The 23,399-nt window shown below is 39.8% G+C and overlaps 2 protein-coding genes across 2 annotated transcripts; both read right to left on the reverse strand.

Annotated features, from left to right (window-relative positions):
• Positions 1-459: 459 nt before the first annotated feature.
• On the reverse strand, positions 460-9,208 carry LOC149046318 (VWFA and cache domain-containing protein 1-like). The gene is made up of 14 exons (XM_089207049.1): positions 8,961-9,208; positions 7,196-7,786; positions 6,697-6,844; positions 6,137-6,420; positions 5,582-5,717; positions 4,851-5,124; positions 3,905-4,101; positions 3,648-3,728; positions 3,190-3,502; positions 2,749-2,937; positions 2,193-2,533; positions 1,948-2,098; positions 1,646-1,872; positions 460-1,559 (listed from the first exon to the last, which is right to left on the reverse strand). The coding sequence occupies exons 1-14, from the start codon at positions 9,123-9,125 to the stop codon at positions 1,162-1,164; spliced, it is 3,495 nt and encodes a 1,164-aa protein (XP_089063175.1). The 5' UTR covers positions 9,126-9,208; the 3' UTR covers positions 460-1,161.
• A 3,295-nt stretch (positions 9,209-12,503) lies between these two features.
• Positions 12,504-22,766, reverse strand: LOC113684836 (VWFA and cache domain-containing protein 1-like). The gene is made up of 14 exons (XM_089207052.1): positions 22,476-22,766; positions 19,243-19,833; positions 18,697-18,844; positions 18,162-18,445; positions 17,549-17,684; positions 16,812-17,085; positions 16,008-16,204; positions 15,751-15,831; positions 15,293-15,605; positions 14,853-15,041; positions 14,297-14,637; positions 14,051-14,201; positions 13,749-13,975; positions 12,504-13,664 (listed from the first exon to the last, which is right to left on the reverse strand). Exons 1-14 carry the CDS (start codon positions 22,638-22,640, stop codon positions 13,285-13,287), a joined length of 3,477 nt encoding a protein of 1,158 aa, XP_089063178.1. The 5' UTR covers positions 22,641-22,766; the 3' UTR covers positions 12,504-13,284.
• Between the last annotated feature and the right edge of the window lie 633 nt (positions 22,767-23,399).

Consider the following 23,399-nt stretch of genomic DNA (forward strand, 5'->3'; position numbering starts at 1 on the left):
CAGTGATGTTACTGACTGCAAGACTCAAATGTCGTAAGTCTTCAGAGGTTGGTAAATTTCGCTTCTCCGATACAGTTAAGTCGTTCTCTTTGGTCAAATGTTATGAGTAAGTCGTCTGTAAGGCGTCGCTCTCTGAATGATTGTGGCTCTTCTAAAACGTGATCTATCGATCGATCGATCGAGTTCCCTTATTATTTTCCCGTTAATTTGAGCATCACATGGGGCGATTTGGAGGATCCTGGCGAACATAGAGAAAGAAAGCTCGGCTTATTTCGAGTTAGGCATCTTTTTTGGATACACCTTGTGTAACTGCTATATTCCAGGCTGAAAACTCGAACTGGTTTTATTTTTTCCAAACGAGACAGGATATGGAACTAAACTTAGACCTTAAGGAATGAAAGTCGTTCACAACAAATATCATTTAAGGAAACATGGGTTAGGAATGTACAGACTAAACAGAATCGACCAATTGCATTTTTATCTTATCTTTGTGTCTTTACAGTAAGCGACATTGTTACACTTGGTTATCAATCAATGCTACCGTTACATCTGTTGTTTACATTAAACCAACACAGTTTATTTATTATGCTAATAGTCGATGAGAGCTTGGATTTTAAATCCTAAATATTGATTGTATTTACAGGCCTCGTTTGAACTTCGAAAATATGCTACGAAAAGAAAATACTTCCCTCTTTTTCCCTCACCTATAAGAGTCCCTTGGAGTTGTTTTTAGCTCTCATTTTCATATTTGAAACAAGATATCCTTGAAATATAAGATAGCATAGATATTATATTGCTTAGTAAATGACTCCTCTCTTGGAGATGACTTTGTCGATGGACGCTGTTGATAAAGGGAAATTTTTCTGACCAGAATTACAAAATATGGAGAATTAACCTTGCAGTGAGAGAAATGCGAAGCGTTTATTTTATAAATCGTAGTAGCTTGTGCCTCAAACAGATTCGATGCGATAAGGCTCGGCTAAAATTATTTAAGCATATGATATAATATTTATAACACCACATTAGATTAAGAGCAGGATCTGTGTAAAAATAGGGGAGGCCGCACCGTTACATATCTGGGAGAACGTATTACAGTGTCACCGGATCATCCTTTCGTTTACGGACCACTTCCGGTAGAGTGAAAGTATTATCAAGTTCTACTTAATGTAAACCCTTATGGTAATGTCCATAGGGTGGTGCAGAAGCATTAGGAAAAGATGGCGTTATCTGATCATAACTGGGAGGTGGTGATATATTTACACTTGCGCTATTCTCAGGAAAACCAAACTTAGGTCTGTATGGGTATCCTGGTGGACGGGTGATACACGGCAGTGCGTTGCGTTCCACCGCTGGAGCTCGGGCTAAGAATGTGATCGGTCTTGAAAAACGTTCTCTGTTTTTAACAAAGATGAAAGTAATAATAATAATAACAATAATGACAGCGATCAGCCCCAGAACAATACCAACAATGGCACCTGCCGAGAGACCACCCTTATCGTCGTCATCTTCGGGTTTGGTGGGGTTGGTTGGAATATTACCGCTTCCTGGGGCTCTCGTGCCTACAGAATAAAAACAATTAAGTACATATATCAGTTGATGCACACTTGAGGAAAAAGTGTCTTCGAATACACAGTTTAAGATTTACCTTGTGTGCCACCGTAGCAGGTATTGATATCTGCGCAGTATTTCTTGGAAAGGGGAGTATTGAACTTATCTCTAACGCACCAATAGCAGCCCACGACTCCGTCACATGACTCTGAATCAGGCTTCTTGTCACATTGTGGGTCGAAACATTTCCCTAAGCCATTTACTGAAGGATCATTTACTCGCTCAGAGAGAACAACAGTCGCTGGCACGGGGCAAATGGAAATACTGCAAGAAAATAAAGCTGTTAAGCTTACATACGAAACCCAGTGCTATCAACTTTTTACAACATGATAAGCTTACTTGCTGGCTGGAAATTCACTCCTACAGTAATGGAATTCAAGGCGTGAGGAACAAGGGCATTCGCAAGTCAATCCCTTCACGTTGGAACATTCTTTGTTAGTGGAGCAGCTGCAAGTCTTGGATGAACACGAGCCCTCCCTTGATATGATTCCTGTTGATGTAAAAGAGAAAAGAAACGTTCTCAGCGTAAATTAAATATATTTTTTATTCTAACACACCTGTCAGATTTTTCCCATGTCTCTTACCCAAAAAGGCATTACTTCCACCAACTTTCAAGAGCTGATACTTCTTGCAACGTTGCCCATTCTCAAGAGTACTCACTCCTTGAAATGGAAGCTTTAGCTCGTAAAAGCTCTGCAAGCCGATTTTCTCCAAATTTCGACATTCCTTCTTTACCAAATAACCTTTTTGTATCAGATCTTCGGAGATGTCTTTCTCTTTTTCTGTGATGTGGACATACTCCAGAGTTTTAGCTGTTATATCTGGCTGTAGGAAATCATTGTGCATGATTAGGAAACCAGCTCTGTCCAAAACAAAACAATCATAGCTGCTCTCCTCACACTTTGGGTATGTATCTGTTAGGAGTCTGAAACAAAAGTATTTAGTTATTATGAAAGTAAAAACTAGAACAAGACAACCTCGGTTTAAACGGTCTTAACCTGGAAAGGAAGTCACCTCGGTACTTTAAGTATCTATGGTTGGAATACGAATAGAATGATCTGTTTTTCACAGAGTAAAATAGACACAAAGATATCATAGCTGTGTAATAGAAGTGCGGTTTAAAAAATATGATACACTTACTTTTGAAAGTATGATAGGGGAAAATCTGCGCCCATGACTCCAATAACCTGATCACTTGTACTATGCTGGCTGTTTGTCTCACCGCGGTAGAGGGTGTGGGCTGCAGTTATCACCACTCCCGCACCGAAGGCGTCTATGTAGGGTGTGGAGAGGGCAACTGATCCCGTATTGCTGAGAGCGGTGTGGTACCTAAAAAATGACAAAAGATGAAATGATAATGTGACATATCATATGGTAACTAAAGCTTAATCGCCCTATGGGATCGGAATGTGGGACTTTCGGGTGGATTATCATACATTTCTGTTTGTGAACTAATGATGTCTACACAGAGGATGGAAGACAAAGCTTGGTTGACTCCAAAGACACTTTTTAAAGTTAAAAGACGATGGAAGAATGGGAAACATACTCCCAATGTAAATTTTACAACCATATACTACTTACCATGGTCTTTTCCTCGGATCGTAAGATTTGGCCAGTAAAGTTCCAGGTGTCATTCTGAAAACACCATTGGCTGTGCCAACATATCTCCAAACAAGATATTTAGTGTACTCCGTCTTTTCTCGAAACCAAATATCTTCCACCTTCTTGGTCGCTATGACTGTATTACGTATGCCACTTTTAAATCCGGGGTTGATTGCTCTTGCACTTTTCATAAACCTTTCGTAAGCGTTCACTTTAGATACTGACTCATCCAGTCCAAGGTATTTGTATGGATCTGTAAAGGCTTCTGCACTAAACTTTACCACAGTTGAATCTGTGACAATAATAAGGGTTGTGATATTGCTCTATAATATGATGCAACAGTTAAGAGTCGCGATATCTTTTAAAAATCATTGAGCATAAATAGCAATGACGACGATAACATTTCATGGGTGGCGAAGGGCGGGGGACTTACAAACCTTTTGCTGCATATCTTGAAAAGTGAACGCATGGCGAATCCGGCTTCACCAAGTCCAAGCGATGATATAAGAATTCAAAATCTGCGTAGAAAAGCACGCAACATTTAAAGGTACAACAAACATGTACGTGAGGGAATTCAATCAAAAAATAAAGTTGCATTTTAAGGATCTATAAGGTCAGTCGTTAACGAGGAGACATATAGTCGGTAAATATCTCTCTGATAATTTGCATCTTTTCCAATGATGCTTTGGTTTACCGGAAGGAATAGTCTGAGTGTCCAGTGTTTCATCCTTATCGCCATCTTTAACCACAATTGTAACAGTAAAATTAGTGTGCTGAACTGGTTCCCAGAAATAGGTCGACCGATAAGTTGCAACTGTTACTCCTTCCTCCACTTGTCCACCACGAGCCAGGAAACGCTTTGATGGAAATGTTTTTTGTCCAGATTTACCACTTGGAAAAGACAAAATAAAATAATTCAATTTCTTTATGTTCAACTTGTAAATGATTGTTTCGTCCGAACTATATGAGAACTTTGTTTATAAAGCAAAAGAAATCGAATTCAAAGAACCTCCACTCGGACGAGATTTCCTGTACATCTCTTTTTTTAGAGAAAAATGTTTTTTCGTCTCGTCGCGAGCGTGGGACAAAGAAAAAATTCTGAGTCACCACGAGGAATCGAACCTCAGACCTGCGGATTCCGAAAAAAAACATCTTTGTGTATTTCTTTACCGAGCTCAAAACTTACCTTCTCTCGTAGTTCTATCTACAACCTTTACGCTTTCGACACTGCTGATCCAAGCAGTATGCAGGACGCGTGTCATATGAACTTCGAATTCGTAATAGACCTCGCTCACCGTGGAGTCTCTGTGGCTCAGTGATTAGAGCATCGGAGCGCAGAATCCGAAGGTCTCTCCGAAGGAACTCAGAATTTTTTCTTTGTCCCACGCTCGTGACAAGACGAAAACACATCTTTCTCTATTTCTTTACCGAGCTCAAAACTTACCATCTCTCGTATTTCTATCTACATCTCTTTTTACCGTTGTTTTGAATCGATTCAGAGGAAATACATTGAAACTAGTTTCAATTTTCCTTTCCCCAATGAAAACAACAACAAATTCCTTATTCTTAGCTGCCTTTCTCCTTCATAGCGAAGCTACGATGGGTTTTGGCCCTAGCAATTACTTCGAAGAGCCCATTACCTTTTGATTGATAGAAACACTGAGGTAAACTCGGGTTCAGGTTCTAAAGCTGTTATATCCATGAAAATGGGGTCACCGAATGCATCTGAAGGGGCTGGTAAAAGAGGGTGCATCATGGTCCTCCCAGAACTGTCCACCATGAAAGCGTAGCTTGATTGGCCTCTCTGAAAGTATGTGATTTCCGATAGAAGGTCTTCCATGCTAATATCGGTACCAACAACACCGATGAATTTCCCTTGGTAATAGCATGGAAGTGTTATGGAAGTTAACAGACCTGTCGAGATAGATATACAAGTTCAATGGTTAACTAGCCCCACACACTCCTCTACATGCATGGTCTTGGACGACTTTGCTGTAATGATCTTAGTGTTCATTTTGTCTCGCAGGAAATGATTTCCCACCAAGTGAGCTTCGAGAGAGGAATTTTGATTTCTTGCGCTGAAGGAGAATCGAAATGAACAAAGGGTAGCAGGGCTGAGCAAGTCCAAGAAACATGTGATTATAAAAATACATAACTAGGTTAAAAACTGTAACCAGAAAAGGCTGACTGAATCACCTCGAGACCATTTTTGCGGCACCAGTCGACCACATCAAACCTTTTGATCGGTTTGTATCCTCACGATTACACATTTAATTAATAATAGCCCTTCATTAATTATTGTACAAGTTTTACAAACCAAAAACAGCTTTAACTCGTTATTTTATCTGCTACTATTACACCGGACTCTTACCCGTGCCAAAGGCATCAATGTAAGGAATGGATATGATTGGTGCATCGCGCACTAAGTTTTCAGAGAAGAAATCGTAATACGTTGCCAAGTCTCTTCGCAAATTTTCTGTGTTTCCCACGTAAGTAAATTTCCCTGCCTATAATAAAAGGAAAGGAGTGAGAGGTTTAACTTCAGCCCTCTGTGAATGACTAAGGAGGTCTTACAAGGGGCAACTGATACACTAAGCTTCTATATGTCTACAGAGTTGTTCTTGAGTACGAGTAATCAATACTGTTTTGATCCCTTGCCCCAAGCTAAGCTCATTTATCGTGTTATTTAGAAGCTTCTAAACTGATGGATAAATAATGAGAATGTTGAGGATTTCCTTCAAGACTGCATACACAGCTCTGGCCAGGTATGTCAGCCCTCCTGTGACAATAAAAGTGAAACGTCACCACGGCTAAAATCTCTCGACCACCAAATTGGAAGGTTTAAGGTTCGGATCCTTATGGGTAGCCTGAATTTTTCTTTATCCTGCGCCATGGACTGAGCCGTGAATACGGTGGTTGTACTTACAGTAACGTCAGAGGTTTGCGATACTCCATATCGTCCACCATCTTGATTAGCAATATCTCGAAGGATTTGTAAGTCCTGTTCCATCCCATACGTCATTATTACCACCTTGTCATCAAGCTCTGCGTTTGCTGTTTGTATTGTTTGCATGATTTCCGTTGGTTCGTCGGTTGGTTTACCATCCGTTAGAAAGATTATGACTTTCGTCCTTGAGGTTTCTCTTCCAGAAGAGGAACCTTTCAGCAGATTGAAGGCTGAGCGAAAAGCTTTGGAGTATTGAGTGTCTCCTGAATTAAAAAAAAGAAAAAAACCCCACAGGGTTATGGTTATCATAAGTTCATGAAGAGCCTTAGAAGCTGTCTTTGACTTTACACATGGATGAGAAAGGCTGCAAACTACTGAATTGACTCAGATCAAGCTAAATTTGGCATAACTCAACATTGTACCTACAAAACTTAAAACTCTCATTTTGTCGACTTTGTTTTGATAATCAGTAAACATGTCATGAAGATCACATTCAGGGACTGCTGATGACATGGAAAAGAACGCTAGTTCATTTTTACCTCCAGCAGACAGTGAATCAACATAGCTGTCCATGTATTTTATATTGATTGGTGTGGCATCTGCTAAACGTTCGCTGTGGCAGTCACGCCCATCATCTCTGTACCCTATTGGTGTGGCTGCTTTATCACTGAAGCTTACTATTCCGATCTATGATAAAGAAGGGAAAACAATATTTTCGTCAAAGCATTCTATAAGTCAGTGAGTGAGTAATTCCTGAGGTCAGGCGGTGGTAAGTCGTTGGGTCAATCGTTAAGTCAGCTACCTAGCTAGCATACAAACATAGCGTTGGCAAATCACCGTGTTTTAGTTGTTGACAACTCATTCAATAGTTAGGCGAATCAATTAATCATTCATTTAAGTCCTTTATTCAGCACTTTAGTATATGCTGTGTGAAAGATCACTTCTCAATTGTATTATGGTTAAAGGGGAAGGGAATCTAATAATGTGTAAAACATATTTTCCTTTTATTTCCGTTGAGAAACTTTTCCTCATACTCACCCTGTCCCTGGGATTCGTTGTACTCAGAAAAGTTTTAGCAGCTTCCTTAGCGATCCTTAGCCGGCTTCCTTTCATCGATCCACTGGTGTCGAGAACAAGAACAACATCCTTTGGCTTCGGCGTGGCCGTTTCCACGTAAAATGGCCTGAAACGAGGATCATAAGATCTGCAATCTTCCGTATCCTCAAATGCAGGGTAATTAGCCAACGTGCCTTCTTCTGATGCAAAATATTGCCACTTGATGAAAGGATTATCTTGCAAAATACTTTTCATCTCCCCCACGACTGAATTGGCGACATGTTTAGGTGATGGGGGAGCATTTTGGGATACTTTTACGCACGCACTTGATATGTCGAGTCGTTTGCGAAATCTGGAGTCATATTCTACATTTTTAGATGAACTTGACACTCGACAGCATTCTGTCGGGATTGATGAGGGAGGTGTGGGCCAGGAGGACTCAACAGCTGTTTTAAGCCTTTGTACAACGTGAAACCTGTCTCTGAATTTGTTTGAGATACTTGCTGCTAGATTGGGGATAAGTTGACTGCCATCCACGACTGTCTCTGTAAACTTTAACCTGTCAAAATGCTCCTAGATAAGAGATAATCAAGATTTACAAGAAGAAATAAATAAAAAAAGGAAAAACTAGGATTTGTAAAAGAAGCAAACAACTGATGTGACGACTCTTTTCATGTCACCGGTGTACTGTCAGTTGAACTGGTGCGTTTAAACTGAGATTGAGATGGTTGGAGGAAGAGATAGAGTCAAAAGATGAGATTTTGAGACTGGGATTAAGCAAGGAGGACTTGAACTGGTATGAAGATAAAAAATATTTATTCTTTGCTTATAGTTACTGTGAGACATAATCATATTTTAAGGATTTTGTTTCATTGTTCACTTTTCCCTTTTCATTATTTCATTTTAATTCTTGAGTATATTTAAGATAAAGAAAACCTAATCGAATTTCCTTCGAATCGATGATTACGTTGTATTGTCATTATTTGTTGTCACGTGACATGCATCTTTATTTTTCGCCAGTAATTTAACTTTCGTTCAGCATTGTTTCTGTTTTGTCGACCTACAAATGAATCATATTTCATTGTCTGAATGTCAGTTTGAGTACTTTGTTAATGCAGAAAAGCTTTTCCTTTTACCCAAAATATGACTGTATGATCAAATTAAAGAAGAGTCATCTTTTCATTCTTGAAAACAATATCGCCTGAAAATTAGTTATCTGTCCAAATGTAAAAATTGGGCTCAGATTACTGAGGACTCAGTAACTGTTTCTTGTTAATGTTATTTTAAATAACCATGTAATCCTTGTGTTACACTTCAAGTTTACTGAACAGAGTGCTGTCAAGAACTCGATGCCACAGCTTCCTTGTCAATATTTGATACCTTTATGATTGCACAGTGTTCATTGAGTGGAGCGAAGGAAATCTGTGGCAACGGTGACCGGTCGTAGGTTTTTATATACGTACTCCTCTCCAGTTGCACCTCTAAATATTATGTGTAGCTCATTGGAGCTGGATCGGGGAGCATGAAACTGTATGAAAACTATGATCTATTTGTATCAACACTTCTTAAATAGTTAAATTATTTAGCAGCAGAAATGACACGAAATTTTGTTGGTGAGCAATAAAGTATTGCAGGACGCAAACATTTACACGATCTTTTCTTGTGCAAAATATTACACCAATATTTCTGATATACACAGGAATTGGCAGGACTTCACGTTTATCCAAACTATGAATCTTGATCTTACCTGCAAATTAGAGACGCCAAGTCCATCTGTGGCTAGTTTGGTTAGTGTTTGACTGAAAAGCCTTGCATCTAGTAAATCTGCTGTGCAACACGGACAAAACGTCATCAAAAAAAGCATTACAGCGACCGAATTCCCATTTCCACGAAGGAACCACGAAGAAGCCATGTTTTTGCGATGACAGTCGTACTCAGCACTGTCCTCTTGTCTTGTTTCAACTCGTTTTAACGGGATGCTGCTTACGTTGGACCCCCACGCTTTTTCCTGGCTAGTGTTTTTTCGATCCTAACGAATGACGTTACCTGATCCCAATATTTCCGTTTCGTGATTGTAGCCACTAGAATTTGCATTTCTATTTATCGTAATTTGACTGCGAAAATATTTTATATTGTTTTTCTTTCAATTGAACTACTGTTGTATGTTATGTTTCTTTTCAAGAAGTTCGCGTTTTTGCGTGAGGTTTTTTAAGAATTATGTGACGCCAGTAGCGTTTTATTTCTCACCAGTAGAAACGTTGTCTTCGTTAGATAATTTTCACTGCTAGTTGCACTAAGTAAGTCGTTTCGTCAGTTTTTGCCGTGTTACTTTTGTCTAAGAGTTTTACTGCCGGACCTGATTACGCCAGAAATTTTAAGTTCGTTTCTTTTTCACGTAGCTCTGTCGTTACTCTTGATGTTGCTATATTTGTACTTAGATATTTGTACTAATTACTTACTTTTACGTTTACACATGCACACATCTGTACATCCAAATAGTTGTCTATCTAAGAGTTATACCCCATTCACACCAGCAAAACATGTTTTGTTAAACTGGTTTTCATTAAATGAAAATTATAAACAGAGAACTGAAAAACTTGATTTTCCATTGGATTCAAGTACTAGCTAGCTTGCATTTCCAATGTGCTACATTCAAGTCAAAAATATTCGGTTAAATAGTTTCTATGAAGAAAAAAAAAATTAAACTGTGTTTAACAAAACAACTTTTAAACATGTTTAAGCTTTGGTGTGAATGGGGCATTAGATTAATCGTGCATTCAGGAAGTATTTAGCTTCAGTGATTATGAACACACAGAAGTTATGTTATTTGCATATTCGATCACGTCAGATAGGTTGCGCAAACAACTCTATCGGATCTGATACATTAATTGCATTCTGGCGGAAGGTTGTCTGTTTAAATACACTTTTAGCCTTATCACAACCATTTTTTTTTTCGGAATCGATGAAATGCCGTAATAATCGGTTGTTCGACCGGAATTTGCTCGCCTTGTTATCTTACGCAGGCGTTCGTAATGGCATGGGAAATTACATGAAAGTAAAACTACGAGAATGCATGAATGATAGCCGATCTACTCCACTGAACTCGAGAAAATTCTATAAAACTTTCTGTCTCGTTGAAAAATCCTTCGCGTTCTTTTCGTTAAAAATACTGTTCCAGAAAAATTACCTAGGATTTAAACTACTTTTCACACAAGGCAATTTTCAAGAAGCTGTTGTGGAGTGCAGTGTCAAGACGGCATCCCAGCTCACTCAAATCAATCTTTCCGCATTCCGTTTTCCCTTCAATCAATCAATCATTCCAAAATTCATTATTTCAATTTCCTGACATCATCACGATGTCAACTTACACAACGTATATATCTCAACAACAAATCCGCTGGTCAACTTGCTGGCGGGCTGGTAAAGTAGAATTCATTCAAGGAATGTCAGACAACTCGCCCCCTGGACAATTAGCCCCAGCCGATTAGCCCCCAGTCTCTGGACGATTAGCCCCCCGTCTTTGGACGATTAGCCCCCAGTCCCTGGACGATTAGCCCCCAGTCTTAGTTTATGTAAAGGAGAAGTTACGTTCATTTGTTGGTCATTGACTTTTATGAGTTTGTGGCTCCTAAAGGAGCCCTTTTTTTTGTGAATGTCTATCTATATTAACATTTACTCAATTTAAATTACATGGGTTGTACGAGGTGAGCACAGGCCTCCAGAAGCTCCTTTGAATTCCTTCGGCCGTCTTCGTATTGACTCCAGAGGTCGAAGAGTCTTCTCTGCATGGTCCGATAGCTTGACCGCTGATGTCTCTTCAGCTTTCTGTCTGAAACCAGACGGATCTGCATGCTGACCAGTGTAGCTTCCCGGTGAAGTACCTGGATCAGGATTTACAGGGGCAGCTGTGATCGTCCTTTGGCGCACCGGTTCAGTCCATTGTGCCAACCCTCTAGTAGTTTCCTCTGAGTCGAAATCAGCGTCAGGATTGGCAGATGCTGAGATTTCACTTAAATTTTCACTGAGAGCGGTGCTTTCGGCCTGAGGGAAGTCACAGGTTAAGCAGCGCCAGTCGATAGACGTACCGGTTTTAACAGCATTGCGGTAATCTGCCTGCGACACGCCCGATTGACATTAACAAGTAGTCGCCAATAAGTTAAAGTTTCGAAGTTTCGTCCCTGGTTTCTTTCCTTTCCTATTTAAACAACATGACGGAGAAACATTCGCAAAGTATGTAAACAAAAAGAACACAGTTCATTTTTGTAGAATATATAAACAGAAAGAACACAGTTCACTTTATAATTCGATACGCACGGCAGAGAAACATTCATAACAAGCAAACAACAAGACAGCAAGAACGTAGTTTACTTTATAATTTAACACGCATGGCAGAGAAATGTTCGTAAAAAGCAAATAACAAGAACATTTTTTATTTCATAATATATGATAGGGAAACGTCCGTAAAAAGTAAAGGGCAAGAACATAGTTTATTTCAAGGTTGGTGGGTTGGGGGCTAATAGTCCAGAGACTGGGGGCTAATCGTCCAAATACTGGGGGCTAATCGTCCAGAGACTGGGGGCTAGTCGTCTGGGGCTAATTGTCCAGGGGGCGAGTTGTCCGGATACCCATTCAAGTGATCGAGGCCGTACAAGGTCTCCTTAAAATAACCCACTTAATTATTTTAACTAATTCTTAACCGAACCATTCTAGATGGCATCTTCTACTATCATGCATATTTAATTGGCTGGCCTAGCCTTAATATACTTGAGTAGGATAAGCATGCTTAAGCACTAAGTGAGTTCTCTGGGTAAGGGTAGTGCAGAGAAAGACTTAATCGGAAAACTTACGTTCCGACAACCTCAGTGCAAGTCGTCAGAAGAGTCATGTTAAAATATTATGTCGGTCGTGTGCTGTAAGTCCGTTTCCAGCAAGCTTTGTTTGTAGTGATGTTATTGACTGCAAGACTCAAATGTCGTAAGTCTTCAGTGGTTAGTAAATTTCATTTCTCCGGTAACGTTAAGTCGTTCTCCTTGGTTAAATGTCATGAGTAAGTCGTCTATATGGTGCGGATCTTGGCGAACACAGAGAAAGAAGGCCTGGCTGATTTCGAGTAAGGTAATTTTTGCGATACACCATGTGAAACTATTATATTCTAGGCTGGAGACTCGAACTAGTTTCATTCTTACCAAGGGAGAAAGGATAGGGAACTAAACGGGGACCTCATTGAGCGAAAGTCTTTCACAACAAATATCATTTTAAGGAAACATGGGTTAAGAATGTACAGACTTAATAAAATCGACCAATCGTATTTTATCATATCTTTGTGTCGTTACAGAAAGCGACATTGTTACTCTTGGTAAACGATCAATGCTACCGTTACATCTGTTGTTTACATTAAGTTGGTCACCCAGTGATATCAAATTTTCTATTTCCAACACAGTTTATTTATTATGCTGATTGTCGATCTGAGCTTGGATTGTAAAGCCTAAACATTAACCCTATTAGAGGCTTTGTTTGAATTTCGAAAATGTTTACTTTCAGTGCTACGAAAAAACAATAATCCCCCTTCTTTCCCTTGCCTGTAACAGTCCCTTAGAATTGTTTTTAGCTCTCATTTCTATATTTGAAACAAGTTATACTTGAAATATGATATAGTATAGATATTATATCGCTTAATAAATGACTCCTCTCGTAGGGGTGACTGTCGTCGGATACTGTTAATCAAGAGAAATTTTTCTAACCAGAATTACAAAACATGGAGAACCTTGTAGTGAAAAGAATGCGAAGCGTTCATTTCCTAAATCTTAGTAGCGTGTGCCTTTAATAGGTTCGATTTGACAAGACTCGACTAAAATTTGTTGAGCGTATGATATAATATAGAAACACCACCGGCATCAGATTAAGAGCAGGATCTGTGTCAGAATAGTAGAGGTCGGATCGTCTCTTATCTGGCAGAACGTATTAAAGTGTCATTGGATCATACTTTCGTTTACGGACCACTCCTGGTAAAGTGAATGCATTACCAAGCTCTCCTTAATTTCATATAACCTAGTAAACGCTAACGCACACTCCTATAAGAACGTTTTTAGGGGCGGTGCAGAAGCGGTAGGAAAAGATGACATTGCCTGATCATAACTGGGAGGTGGCGGTATATTTACACTAGCGCTATGCACAGTTAAACCAGGCTCAGGTCGGTATGCGCATTCTGATGGATGGGTGGTAGGCGGCAGTGCATTGTATTCCACTGCTGGAGCCGGAGCCAAGGCTGCAACCGTTTTTGGAGTACTTTCTCTGCTACATTTAACAAAGATGAAAGCAAGCACAATAATGACAGCGATCGACCCCAGAACAATACCGACAATGGCACCTGCCGAGAGACCACCCTTATCGTCGTCATCTTCTGGATTGGTGGGGTTGGTTGGAATATTACGGCTTCCTGGGGCTCTTGTGCCTGCAGAATGAACAATAAAGTACATACATTATTTGATGCACACTTCAGGAAAAAGTGTCTTCGAATAAACAGTTTAAGACATACCTTGTGTGCCACCATAACAGGTATTGATATCTGCGCAGTATTTCTTGGAAAGAGGAGTATTGAACTTATCTCTAACGCACCAATAGCAGCCCACGACTCCGTCACATGACTCTGAATCAGGCTTCTTGTCACATTGTGGGTCGAAACATTTCCCTAAGCCATTTACTGAAGGATCATTTACTCGCTCAGAGAGAACAACAGTCGCTGGCACGGGACAAATGGAAATACTGCAAGAAAATAAAACTGTTAAGCTTACATACGAAACCCAGTGCTATCAGCTTTTCACAACATGATAAGCTTACTTGCTGGCTGGAAATTCACTCCTACAGTAATGGAATTCAAGGCGTGAGGAACAAGGGCATTCGCAAGTCAATCCCTTCACGTTGGAACATTCTTTGTTAGTGGAGCAGCTGCAAGTCTTGGATGAACACGAGCCCTCCCTTGATATGATTCCTGTTGATGTAAAAGAGAAAAGAAACGTTCTCAGCGTAAATTAAATATATTTTTTTATTCTAGCACACCTGTCAGATTTTTCCCATGTCTCTTACCCAAAAAGGCATTACTTCCACCAACTTTCAAGAGCTGATACTTCTTGCAACGTTGTCCATTCTCAAGAGTACTCACTCCTTGAAATGGAAGCTTTAGCTCGTAAAAGCTCTGCAAGCCGATTTTCTCCAAATTTCGACATTCCTTCTTTACCAAAAAACCTTTTTGTATCAGATCTTCGGAAATGTCTTTCTCTTTTTCTGTGATGTGGACATACTCCAGAGTTTTTGCCGTTATATCTGGCTGTAGGAAATCATTGTGCATGATTAGGAATCCAGCTCTGTCCAAAACAAAACAATCATAGCTGCTCTCCTCACACCTTGGGTATGTGTCTGTCAGAAGTCTGAAACAAAAGTATTTAGTTATTATTAAGGCAAAATCTAGAACAAGACAACCTCGGTTTAAACGGTCTTAGCCTGGAAAGGAAGTCACTTCGGTACTTTAAGTATCTATGGTTGGAATAAGAATAGAATGATCTGTTTTGCACAGAGTGAAATAGACACAAAGATATGGTAGCTGTGTAATAGAAGTGCGGTCTACAAAATATGATATGCTTACTTTTGAAAGTATGATAAGGGGAAATCTGCGCCCATGACTCCAATAACCTTATCATTTGTACTATGCTGGTTGTTTGTCTCACAGCGGTAGAGGGTGTGGGCTGCAGTTATCACCATTCCTGCACCGAAGGCGTCTATATAGGGCGTGGAGAGAGCAACTGACCCCGTATTGCTGAGAGCGGTGTGGTACCTAAAAAATGACAAAGGTGAAATGATAATTTGATATATCATATGGTAATTAAAGCTTTATCGCCCAATAGCATAGGTTTGTGGGACGTTCGGGTGGATCATCATACTTTTCTGTTTGTGAACGAATGATGTCTACACAGAGGATGGAAGACAAAGCTTGGTTGACTCCAAAGACACTTTTTAAAGTTAAAAGACGATGGAAGAATGTGAAACATACTCCCAATGTAAATTTTATAACCTTAAACTACTAACCATGGTCTTTTCCTCGGATCGTAAGATTTGGCCAGCAAAGTTCCAGGTGTCATTCTGAAAACACCATTGGCTGTGCCAACATATCTCCAAACAAGATATTTAGTGTACTCCGATTTTTTTCGAAACCAAATATCTTCTACCTTCTTGGTAGCTAAGACTGTATTACGTATGCCACTTTTAAATCCGGGGTTGATTGCTCTTGCACTTTTCATAAATCTTTCGTAAGCGTTCACTTTAGATACTGACTCATCCAGTCCAAGGTATTTGTATGGATCTGTGAAGGCTTCTGCACTAAACTTTACCACTGTTGAATCTGTGACAATAATAAGGGTTGTGATATTGCTCTATAATATGATGCAGCAGTTAAGAGTCGCGATATCTTTTAAAAATCATTGAGCATAAATAGCAATGACGACGATAACATTTCATGGATGGGGAAGGGCGGGGGGCTTACAAACCTTTTGCTGCATATCTTGAAAAGTGAACGCATGGCGAATCCGGCTTCACCAAGTCCAAGCGATGGTATAAAAATTCAAAATCTGCGTAGAAAAGCGCGAAATGTTTAAAGGTACAACAAACATGTACGTGAAGGAATTCAATCAAAATATAAGGTTGCATTTTAAGGATCTATAAGGTCAGTCGTTAACGTGGAAACGTAAAGTCAGTCAATATCTTTCTGATAATTTGCATCTTTTCTATTGATGCTTTGGTTTACCGGAAGGAATAGTCTGAGTGTCCAGTGTTTCATCCTTATCGCCATCTTTAACCACAATCGTAACAGTAAAGTTAGTGTGCTGAACTGGTTCCCAGAAATAGGTTGATCGATAAGTTGCAACTGTCACTCCTTCCTCCACTTGTCCACCACGAGCCAGGAAACGCTTTGATGGAAATGTTTTCTGTCCGGATTTACCACTTAGGGAAAGATAAGATTAAATCATTCAATTGCTTTACGTTCAACTTGTTAATGAGTATTTCGTTCGAACTGCATAAGACCTTTGTTTCTATAATAAAAGAAATCGAATTCAAAGCACCTAGATTCGGACGAGATTTCCTGTACCTCTCTTTTTTTAGAGAAAGATGTTTTTTCGTCTTGTCACGAGCGTGGGACAAAGAAAAAATTTTGAGTCCCCATAAGAAATCGAACCTGAGACCTTCGGATTCCGAAAAAGAAAGCATCTTTGTCTATCTCTTTGCCGAGCTAAAAACTTACCATCTCTCGTATTTCTATCAACAAACATCACGCTTTCGACATTGCCGTCCCACGTTCGTGACATGACGAAAAAACATCTTTCTCTATTTCTTTACCGAGCTCAAAACTTACTATCTCTCGTATTTCTATCTTCATCTCTTTTTTTATCGTTGTTTTGAATCGATTCAGAGGAAATACATCGAAACTAGTTTCAATTTTCCTTTCCCCAATAAAAACAACAACAAATTCCTTATTCTTAGCTGCCTTTCTCCTTCATAGCGAAGCTACGATGGGTTTTGGCCCTAGCAATTACTTCGAAGAGCCCATTACCTTTTGATTGATAGAAACACTGAGGTAAACTCGGGTTCAGGTTCTAAAGCTGTTATATCCATGAAAATGGGGTCACCGAATGCATCTGAAGGGGCTGGTAAAAGAGGGTGCATCATGGTCCTCCCAGAACTGTCCACCATAAAAGCGTAGCTTGATTGGCCTCTCTGAAAATATGTGATTTCCGATAGAAGGTCTTCCATGCTAATATCGGTACCAACAACACCGATGAATTTCCCTTGGTAATAGCATGGGAGTGTTATGGAAGTTAACAGACCTGTCGAGATAGATATACAAGTTCAATGGTTAACTTGCCCTTCACACTCCTTTACATGCATGGTCTTGGACGACTTTGCTGTAATGATCTTAGTGTTCATTTTGTCACGCAGAAATGATTTCCCACCAAGTGAGCTTCGAGAGAGGAATTTTGATCTCTTGCGCTGAAGGAGAATCGAAATGAACAAAGGGTTGTAGGGCTGAGGAAGACCAAGAAACAGGTGTTTAAAAAAAATACATAACTAGGTTAAAAACCGTAACCAGAAAAGGCTGACTGAATCACCTCGAGACCATTTTTGCGGCACCAGTCGACCACATCAAACCTCTTGATCGGCTTGTATCCTCATGATTACACATTTAATTAATTATTATAATAGCCCTTCATTGATTATTGTACAAGTTTAACATACCAAAAACAGCTGTAACTCGTTATTTTATCTGCTACTTTTACACCGGACTCTTACCCGTGCCAAAAGCATCAATGTAAGGAATGGATATGATTGGTGCATCGCGCACTAAGTTTTCAGAGAAGAAATCGTAATACGTTGCCAGGTCTCTTCGCAAATTTTCTGTGTTTCCCACGTAAGTAAATTTCCCTGCCTATAATAAAAGGAAAGTAGTGAGAAGTTTAACTTCAGCCCTCTGTGAATGACTAAGGAGGTCTTCCAAAGGACAACTGATACACTAAGCTTCCATATGTCTACACAGTTGTTCTTGAGTACAAGTAATCAATACTGTTTTGATCCCTTGCCCCAAGCTAAGCTCATTTATCTTGTTATTGAACAGGATGCGATGTCTTCACATTTCCTGTTAGCTTAGAAGCTTCTGAACTGATGGATAAATAATGAAAATGCTGAGGATTTCCTGTAAAAGGACTGGCTATGGAAATCAAGTCTGCATGCATAGCTCTGGCCAGGTATGTCGGCCCTCCTGTGACAGTAAAAGTGAAACGTCACCACGGCTAAAATCTCTCGATTACCAAATTGGAAGGTTTAAGGTTCGGATCTTTATGGGTAGCCTAGATTTTTCTTCATCCTGCGCTATTGACAGGGCCGTGAATACGGTGGTTGTACTTACAGTAACGTCAGAGGCTTGCGATACTCCATATCGTCTACCATCTTGATTAGCAATATCTCGAAGGATTTGTAAGTCCTGTTCCATCCCATACGTCATTATTACCACCTTGTTATTAAGCTCTGCGTTCTTTGTTTGTATTGTTTGCATGATTTCCGTTGGTTCGTCGGTTGGTTTACCATCCGTTAGAAAGATTATGACTTTCGTCCTTGAGGCTTCTCTTCCAGAAGAGGAACCTTTCAGTAGATTGAAGGCTGAGCGGAAAGCTTTGGAGTATTGAGTGTCTCCTGAATTAAAAAAAAGAAAAAAACCCACAGGATTATGGTTATCATAAGTTCATGAAGAGCCTTAGAAGCTGTCTTTGACTTTACACATGGATGAGAAAGGCTGCAAACTACTGAATTGACTCAGATCAAGCTAAATTTGGCATAACTCAACATTGTACCTACAAAACTTAAAACTCTCATTTTGTCGACTTTGCTTTGGTAATCAGTGAAGATGTCATGAAGATCACATTCAGGGACTGATTGATTTTTACCTCCAGCAGACAGTGAATCAACATAGCTGTCCATGTATTTTATATTGATTGGTGTGGCATCTGCTAAACGTTCGCTGTGACAGTCACGCCCATCACCTCTGTACCCTATTGGTGTGGCTGCTTTATCACTGAAGCTTACTATTCCGATCTATGATAAAGAAGGGAAAACAATATTTTCGTCAAAGCATTCTATAAGTCAGTGAGTGAGTAATTCCTGAGGTCAGGCGGTGGTAAGTCGTTGGGTCAATCGTTAAGTCAGCTACCTAGCTAGCATGCAAACATAGCGTTGGCAAATCACCGTGTTTTAGTTGTTGACAACTCATTCAATAGTTAGGCGAATCAATTGATCATTCATTTAAGTCCTTTATTCAGCACTTTAGTATATGCTGTGTGAAAGATCACTTCTCAATTGTATTAGGGTTAAAGGGGAAGGAAATCTAATAATGTGTAAAACATATTTTCCTTTTATTTCCGTTGTGAAATAGGATCATCAAACGATTGCAGAATGCTTTACTCTCATATACACAAACTTTTCCTCATACTCACCCTGTCCCTGGGATTCGTTGTACTCAGAAAAGTTTTAGCAGCTTCCTTAGCGATCCTTAGCCGGCTTCCTTTCATCGATCCACTGGTGTCGAGAACAAGAACAACATCCTTTGGCTTCGGCGTGGCCGTTTCCACGTAAAATGGCCTGAAACGAGGATCATAAGATCTGCAATCTTCCGTATCCTCAAATGCAGGGTAATTAGCCAACGTGCCTTCTTCTGATGCAAAATATTGCCACTTGATGAAAGGATTATCTTGCAAAATACTTTTCATCTCCTCCACCACTGAATTGGCGACATGTTTAGGTGATGGGGGAGCATTTTGGGATACTTTTACGCACGCACTTGATATGTCGAGTCGTTTGCGAAATCTGGAGTCATATTCTACATTTTTAGATGAACTTGACACTCGACAGCATTCTGTCGGGATTGATGAGGGAGGTGTGGGCCAGGAGGACTCAACAGCTGTTTTAAGCCTTTGTACAACGTGAAACCTGTCTCTGAATTTGTTTGAGATACTTGCTGCTAGATTGGGGATAAGTTGACTGCCATCCACGACTGTCTCTGTAAACTTTAACCTGTCAAAATGCTCCTAGATAAGAGATAATCAAGATTTACAAGAAGAAATAGATAAAAAAGGAAAAACTAGGATTTGTAAAAGAAGCAAACAACTGACGTGACGACTCTTTTCATGTCACCGGTGTACTGTCAGTTGAACTGGTGCGTTTAAAATGAGTTTGAGATGGTTGGTGGAAGAGATAGATTTTGAGATTGAGATTAAGCAAGAAGGACTTGAACGGGTATGAAGATGAAAATTATTTATTATTTGCTTATAATAAAAGCTAATTTTTTGGTTTGTCTCACGATGTAGTCACGTGTGATGTAGACGCGACGTTTCGACTGCATACTGATAGTCTTCTTCAGACGACCAGGTCGACTGGTCATGCGTGATCTTCTAAAGCAGGATGTTCTGCTGTGATTAGTTGTTTTTACAACAGCTCTGATTGGTGCATTTCGATACTTGCTGTTCACTCAGTGATTTGCTCCCTCGGCGGTCCGCTGTCGCACGGCTCTCCTGTTGTTGCGTTTTTTGATCGTGGGCATCCACGCTTCTGGAATTTCCATTCCACTATCCCTGTTGATGTTGTTAGGGTGAGGTCTTATATGAATTGCCTCTTTGCCCCTGCGCGTGTAGTAATAAGGGTCACGATCAATAAACTTTACTTCGTTCCAGAGTGGCTTGTGTCCAGTGTTGCGGGCATGCTCTGAAACGACGGAGGTCTCATTACGGGCGAGTCGAATGTCTCGATCGTGCTCCTTAATTCTGTCTTGCGTAGCTCTTCCAGTCTCTCCGACGTACACCTTGCCGCATCTACAGGGAATCCCGTAAACTACGCCATCTGGATTGATCGTGATCCTTATTACTACCCGCGCAGCGTAAAAGAGGCAATTTATATAAGACTTCACCCTAGCAACATCAACAGGGATAGTGGACTAGAAATTCCAGAAGCGTGGATGCTAACTGAACAGAGTGCTGTAAAGAACTCAACACCACAGCTTCCCTGTCAATATTTGATATCTTTATGATTGCACAGTGTTTATTGAGTGGAGCGAAGGAAATCTGTGGCAAACGTGACCGGTCGTAGGTTTTTGTGTACGTACTCCTCTCTAGTGGCACTTCTAAAAACTGACCCTGTCTATCATGTGTAGCTCATTGGAGCTGGATCGTGGAACATGAAACTGTATGAAAACTATGATCTATTTCGGTAACAAGAATAAAAGCTGTGTGTTTTAGTGCGCGCGATGTCTGACCAACGTAGACACAATCACAATCTTTAAATTTGAGCTTGTACACGATTCCTCTGGAAGCCTCTCTCTCGATCCATCGTGTCGTTTGGCTTTTTAATTACGGTCGGGATTGAGCGGATAGGCTTATAGGCGACTTTGATGTTGAAACTTTGAAGAAATTTAGTGACTCTCTCGGAAAATCCTTTGGTATAAGGCGGGATAACCAAGCCGCGCTGGTTGGTATCATTAATTTCGTGTTGTCTATTAGGTTGGTGGCCATTGTTTGTGAAATTAGCATGGTATTTATTAGCGGCGAGGGCTTTCGTTACTCCCAAATGGTTGTTTAGATACGTAGATGACAGCTACGTGTGTGTAAAAAGGGAACACGTAGATGAATTTCATTCACACCTCAATTCCATCAACCTTCACATCAAATTTACAATCGAGATAGAATCAGAAGGTTCCACTGGCTTTCTTGACACTAAAAAAACCAGACAAGAAGATGGCACGACCACTGTGCCTGTCTACAGGAAAGCTACTAACACCGACCTTGTTTTCAAATCACACCACCATCCCCAGTACAAAAACTCGGTCGTGCGCACTCTCATGGATCGCGCAAAGAACATCCTTCCGCTAAGGACGAAGTGTCTCGGGAAACTAAGCGAGTAGCGAAAGCCCTCGCCGCTAATAACTACCGTGCTAATTTCAATCACAATGGCCGCCAACCTAATAAACATCGCACGCACTAAAAACACGCGTGAAAGAACACACAAATGCCTCAGCAACACTGCATGAAAACTCTCTGTTGGCCAAACACCATATGCTTTACAGTCACCAAATAGATTTGGAGAGTGTTGAAATTGTTGAAAGGTCATCGGCGTGGCGACAAAGACTAATTCTTGAAGCTTGGTATTCCATGCGGGACAGAAACGCTCTAAACGAACACTTAACGCTACCAAACATGCAAAATAACATTAAGAATTTTTAGAGCCAGTAAAAATACTCTAAAGACTATGGTTACACTAAAAAATTCCTTCAAGATTTAGTTTTATCATACACGTGGACATATACCAAGCAGGACGCCGTTAGATATTTGCTTTTTTTATCTCTGCTGAAGAAGACAACAGTTAAGTAGTCGAAACGTCCAACAAAATATTTTTTAGCCAGTGCCAACTTTTTTTTTTCTTTTTACAAAAATTTTTAATATGCCTGGTACACACGTACTATTTTTATGATCTATTTCAATCCTATAAACACTACTTAATTAGTTAAATTATTTAGCAGCAGAAATGACATAAAATTCTCTGCCAGATAATGCTGTTGGTGGGCAGTAATACATTGCAGGACGTAACCATTTACACAAATTTTTCTTGCGCAAAACGTTTTTGATATACACAGGAATTGAAAGGACTTCACGTGTATCCAAACTATGAATCTTGATCTTACCTGCAAATTAGAGACGCCAAGTCCATCTGAAGCTAGTTTGGTTAATGTTTGACTGAAAAGACTTGAATCTAGTAAATCAGCTGTGCAACACGGACAAAACGTCATCAAAAAAAGCATTACAGCGACCGAATTCCCATTTTCAGGAAGGAACGAGGAAGACGCCATGTTTTTGAGGTGACAGTCGTACTTAGCTAGTCGCCGTTTCAGCTCGTTTCCACAGCAAGATACTGCTTACGTTGAACCCCAACGCTTTTTCCTGGCTAGTATTTTTTTTCTATTTTTAACGAATGACGTTACTTGATCCCAATATTTCACTTTCGTGATCATAGAAACTAGAATTTGTTTTCTGTTTATCGTCAAGTAACTGCGAAATTATTTTATATTGTTTTTTTTTTTTCAATTGAACTACCGTTGTATGATATGTTTCTATTCAATTAGGTCCGTGCTTTTGCATAAGGTTATGTAAGAATTACGTAACGCTGGCATTTTTTATTTCTCGCCGGTGTAAGCGTTGTCTTCTCTAGATAATTTTCATTGCTAATTGATTTCAACTTAGTCGTTCCGTTAGTTTTTGTTAGGGCCGTGTTACTTTTGTTTAAGAGTTTTACACACAAGTTACGCTATTCAATTTAATACGGTATATTTACTTGTAAGTATGATTTATAATTTTAGCCAGTATTGTATTGTAAATAATCATGCAATTCAGCCTTATTAGGCTGCCATCTGATTTTTAATGAAGCTATCTATCTATCTATCTATCTATCTATCTATTTGCATATTCGATCACGTCAGATATATTGCGCATCAAGTCTATCGGATCTGATACATTATTTGTATTCTGGCGGAAAGTTGTCTGTTTCAATGCACTTTCGGCTTGATCGATCAGAGCCATTTTTTTATGGTATCGATAAAATCCCCTAAAAA

Source organism: Pocillopora damicornis, chromosome 5 (assembly GCF_964200805.1).
Source record: "Pocillopora damicornis chromosome 5, jaPocDami1.2, whole genome shotgun sequence".
NCBI lineage: Eukaryota > Metazoa > Cnidaria > Anthozoa > Scleractinia > Pocilloporidae > Pocillopora > Pocillopora damicornis.

Excerpts from the sequence above, each read along its gene's own strand:
- LOC149046318 (XM_089207049.1), bottom strand. The coding sequence starts at position 9,125 with ATGGCTTCTTCGTGGTTCCTTCGTGGAAATGGGAATTCGGTCGCTGTA. Across the intron at positions 6,421-6,696 it reads TGATTCACTGTCTGCTGGAG|GAGACACTCAATACTCCAAA; the intron begins GTAAAAATGAAC and ends TTTTTAATTCAG. Across the intron at positions 5,718-6,136 it reads CGCAAACCTCTGACGTTACT|GCAGGGAAATTTACTTACGT; the intron begins GTAAGTACAACC and ends CTTTTATTATAG.
- LOC113684836 (XM_089207052.1), bottom strand. The coding sequence starts at position 22,640 with ATGGCGTCTTCCTCGTTCCTTCCTGAAAATGGGAATTCGGTCGCTGTA. Across the intron at positions 19,834-22,475 it reads TTGGCGTCTCTAATTTGCAG|GAGCATTTTGACAGGTTAAA; the intron begins GTAAGATCAAGA and ends TCTCTTATCTAG. Across the intron at positions 16,205-16,811 it reads GTGTTTCTATCAATCAAAAG|TGGTAAATCCGGACAGAAAA; the intron begins GTAATGGGCTCT and ends TCTTTCCCTAAG.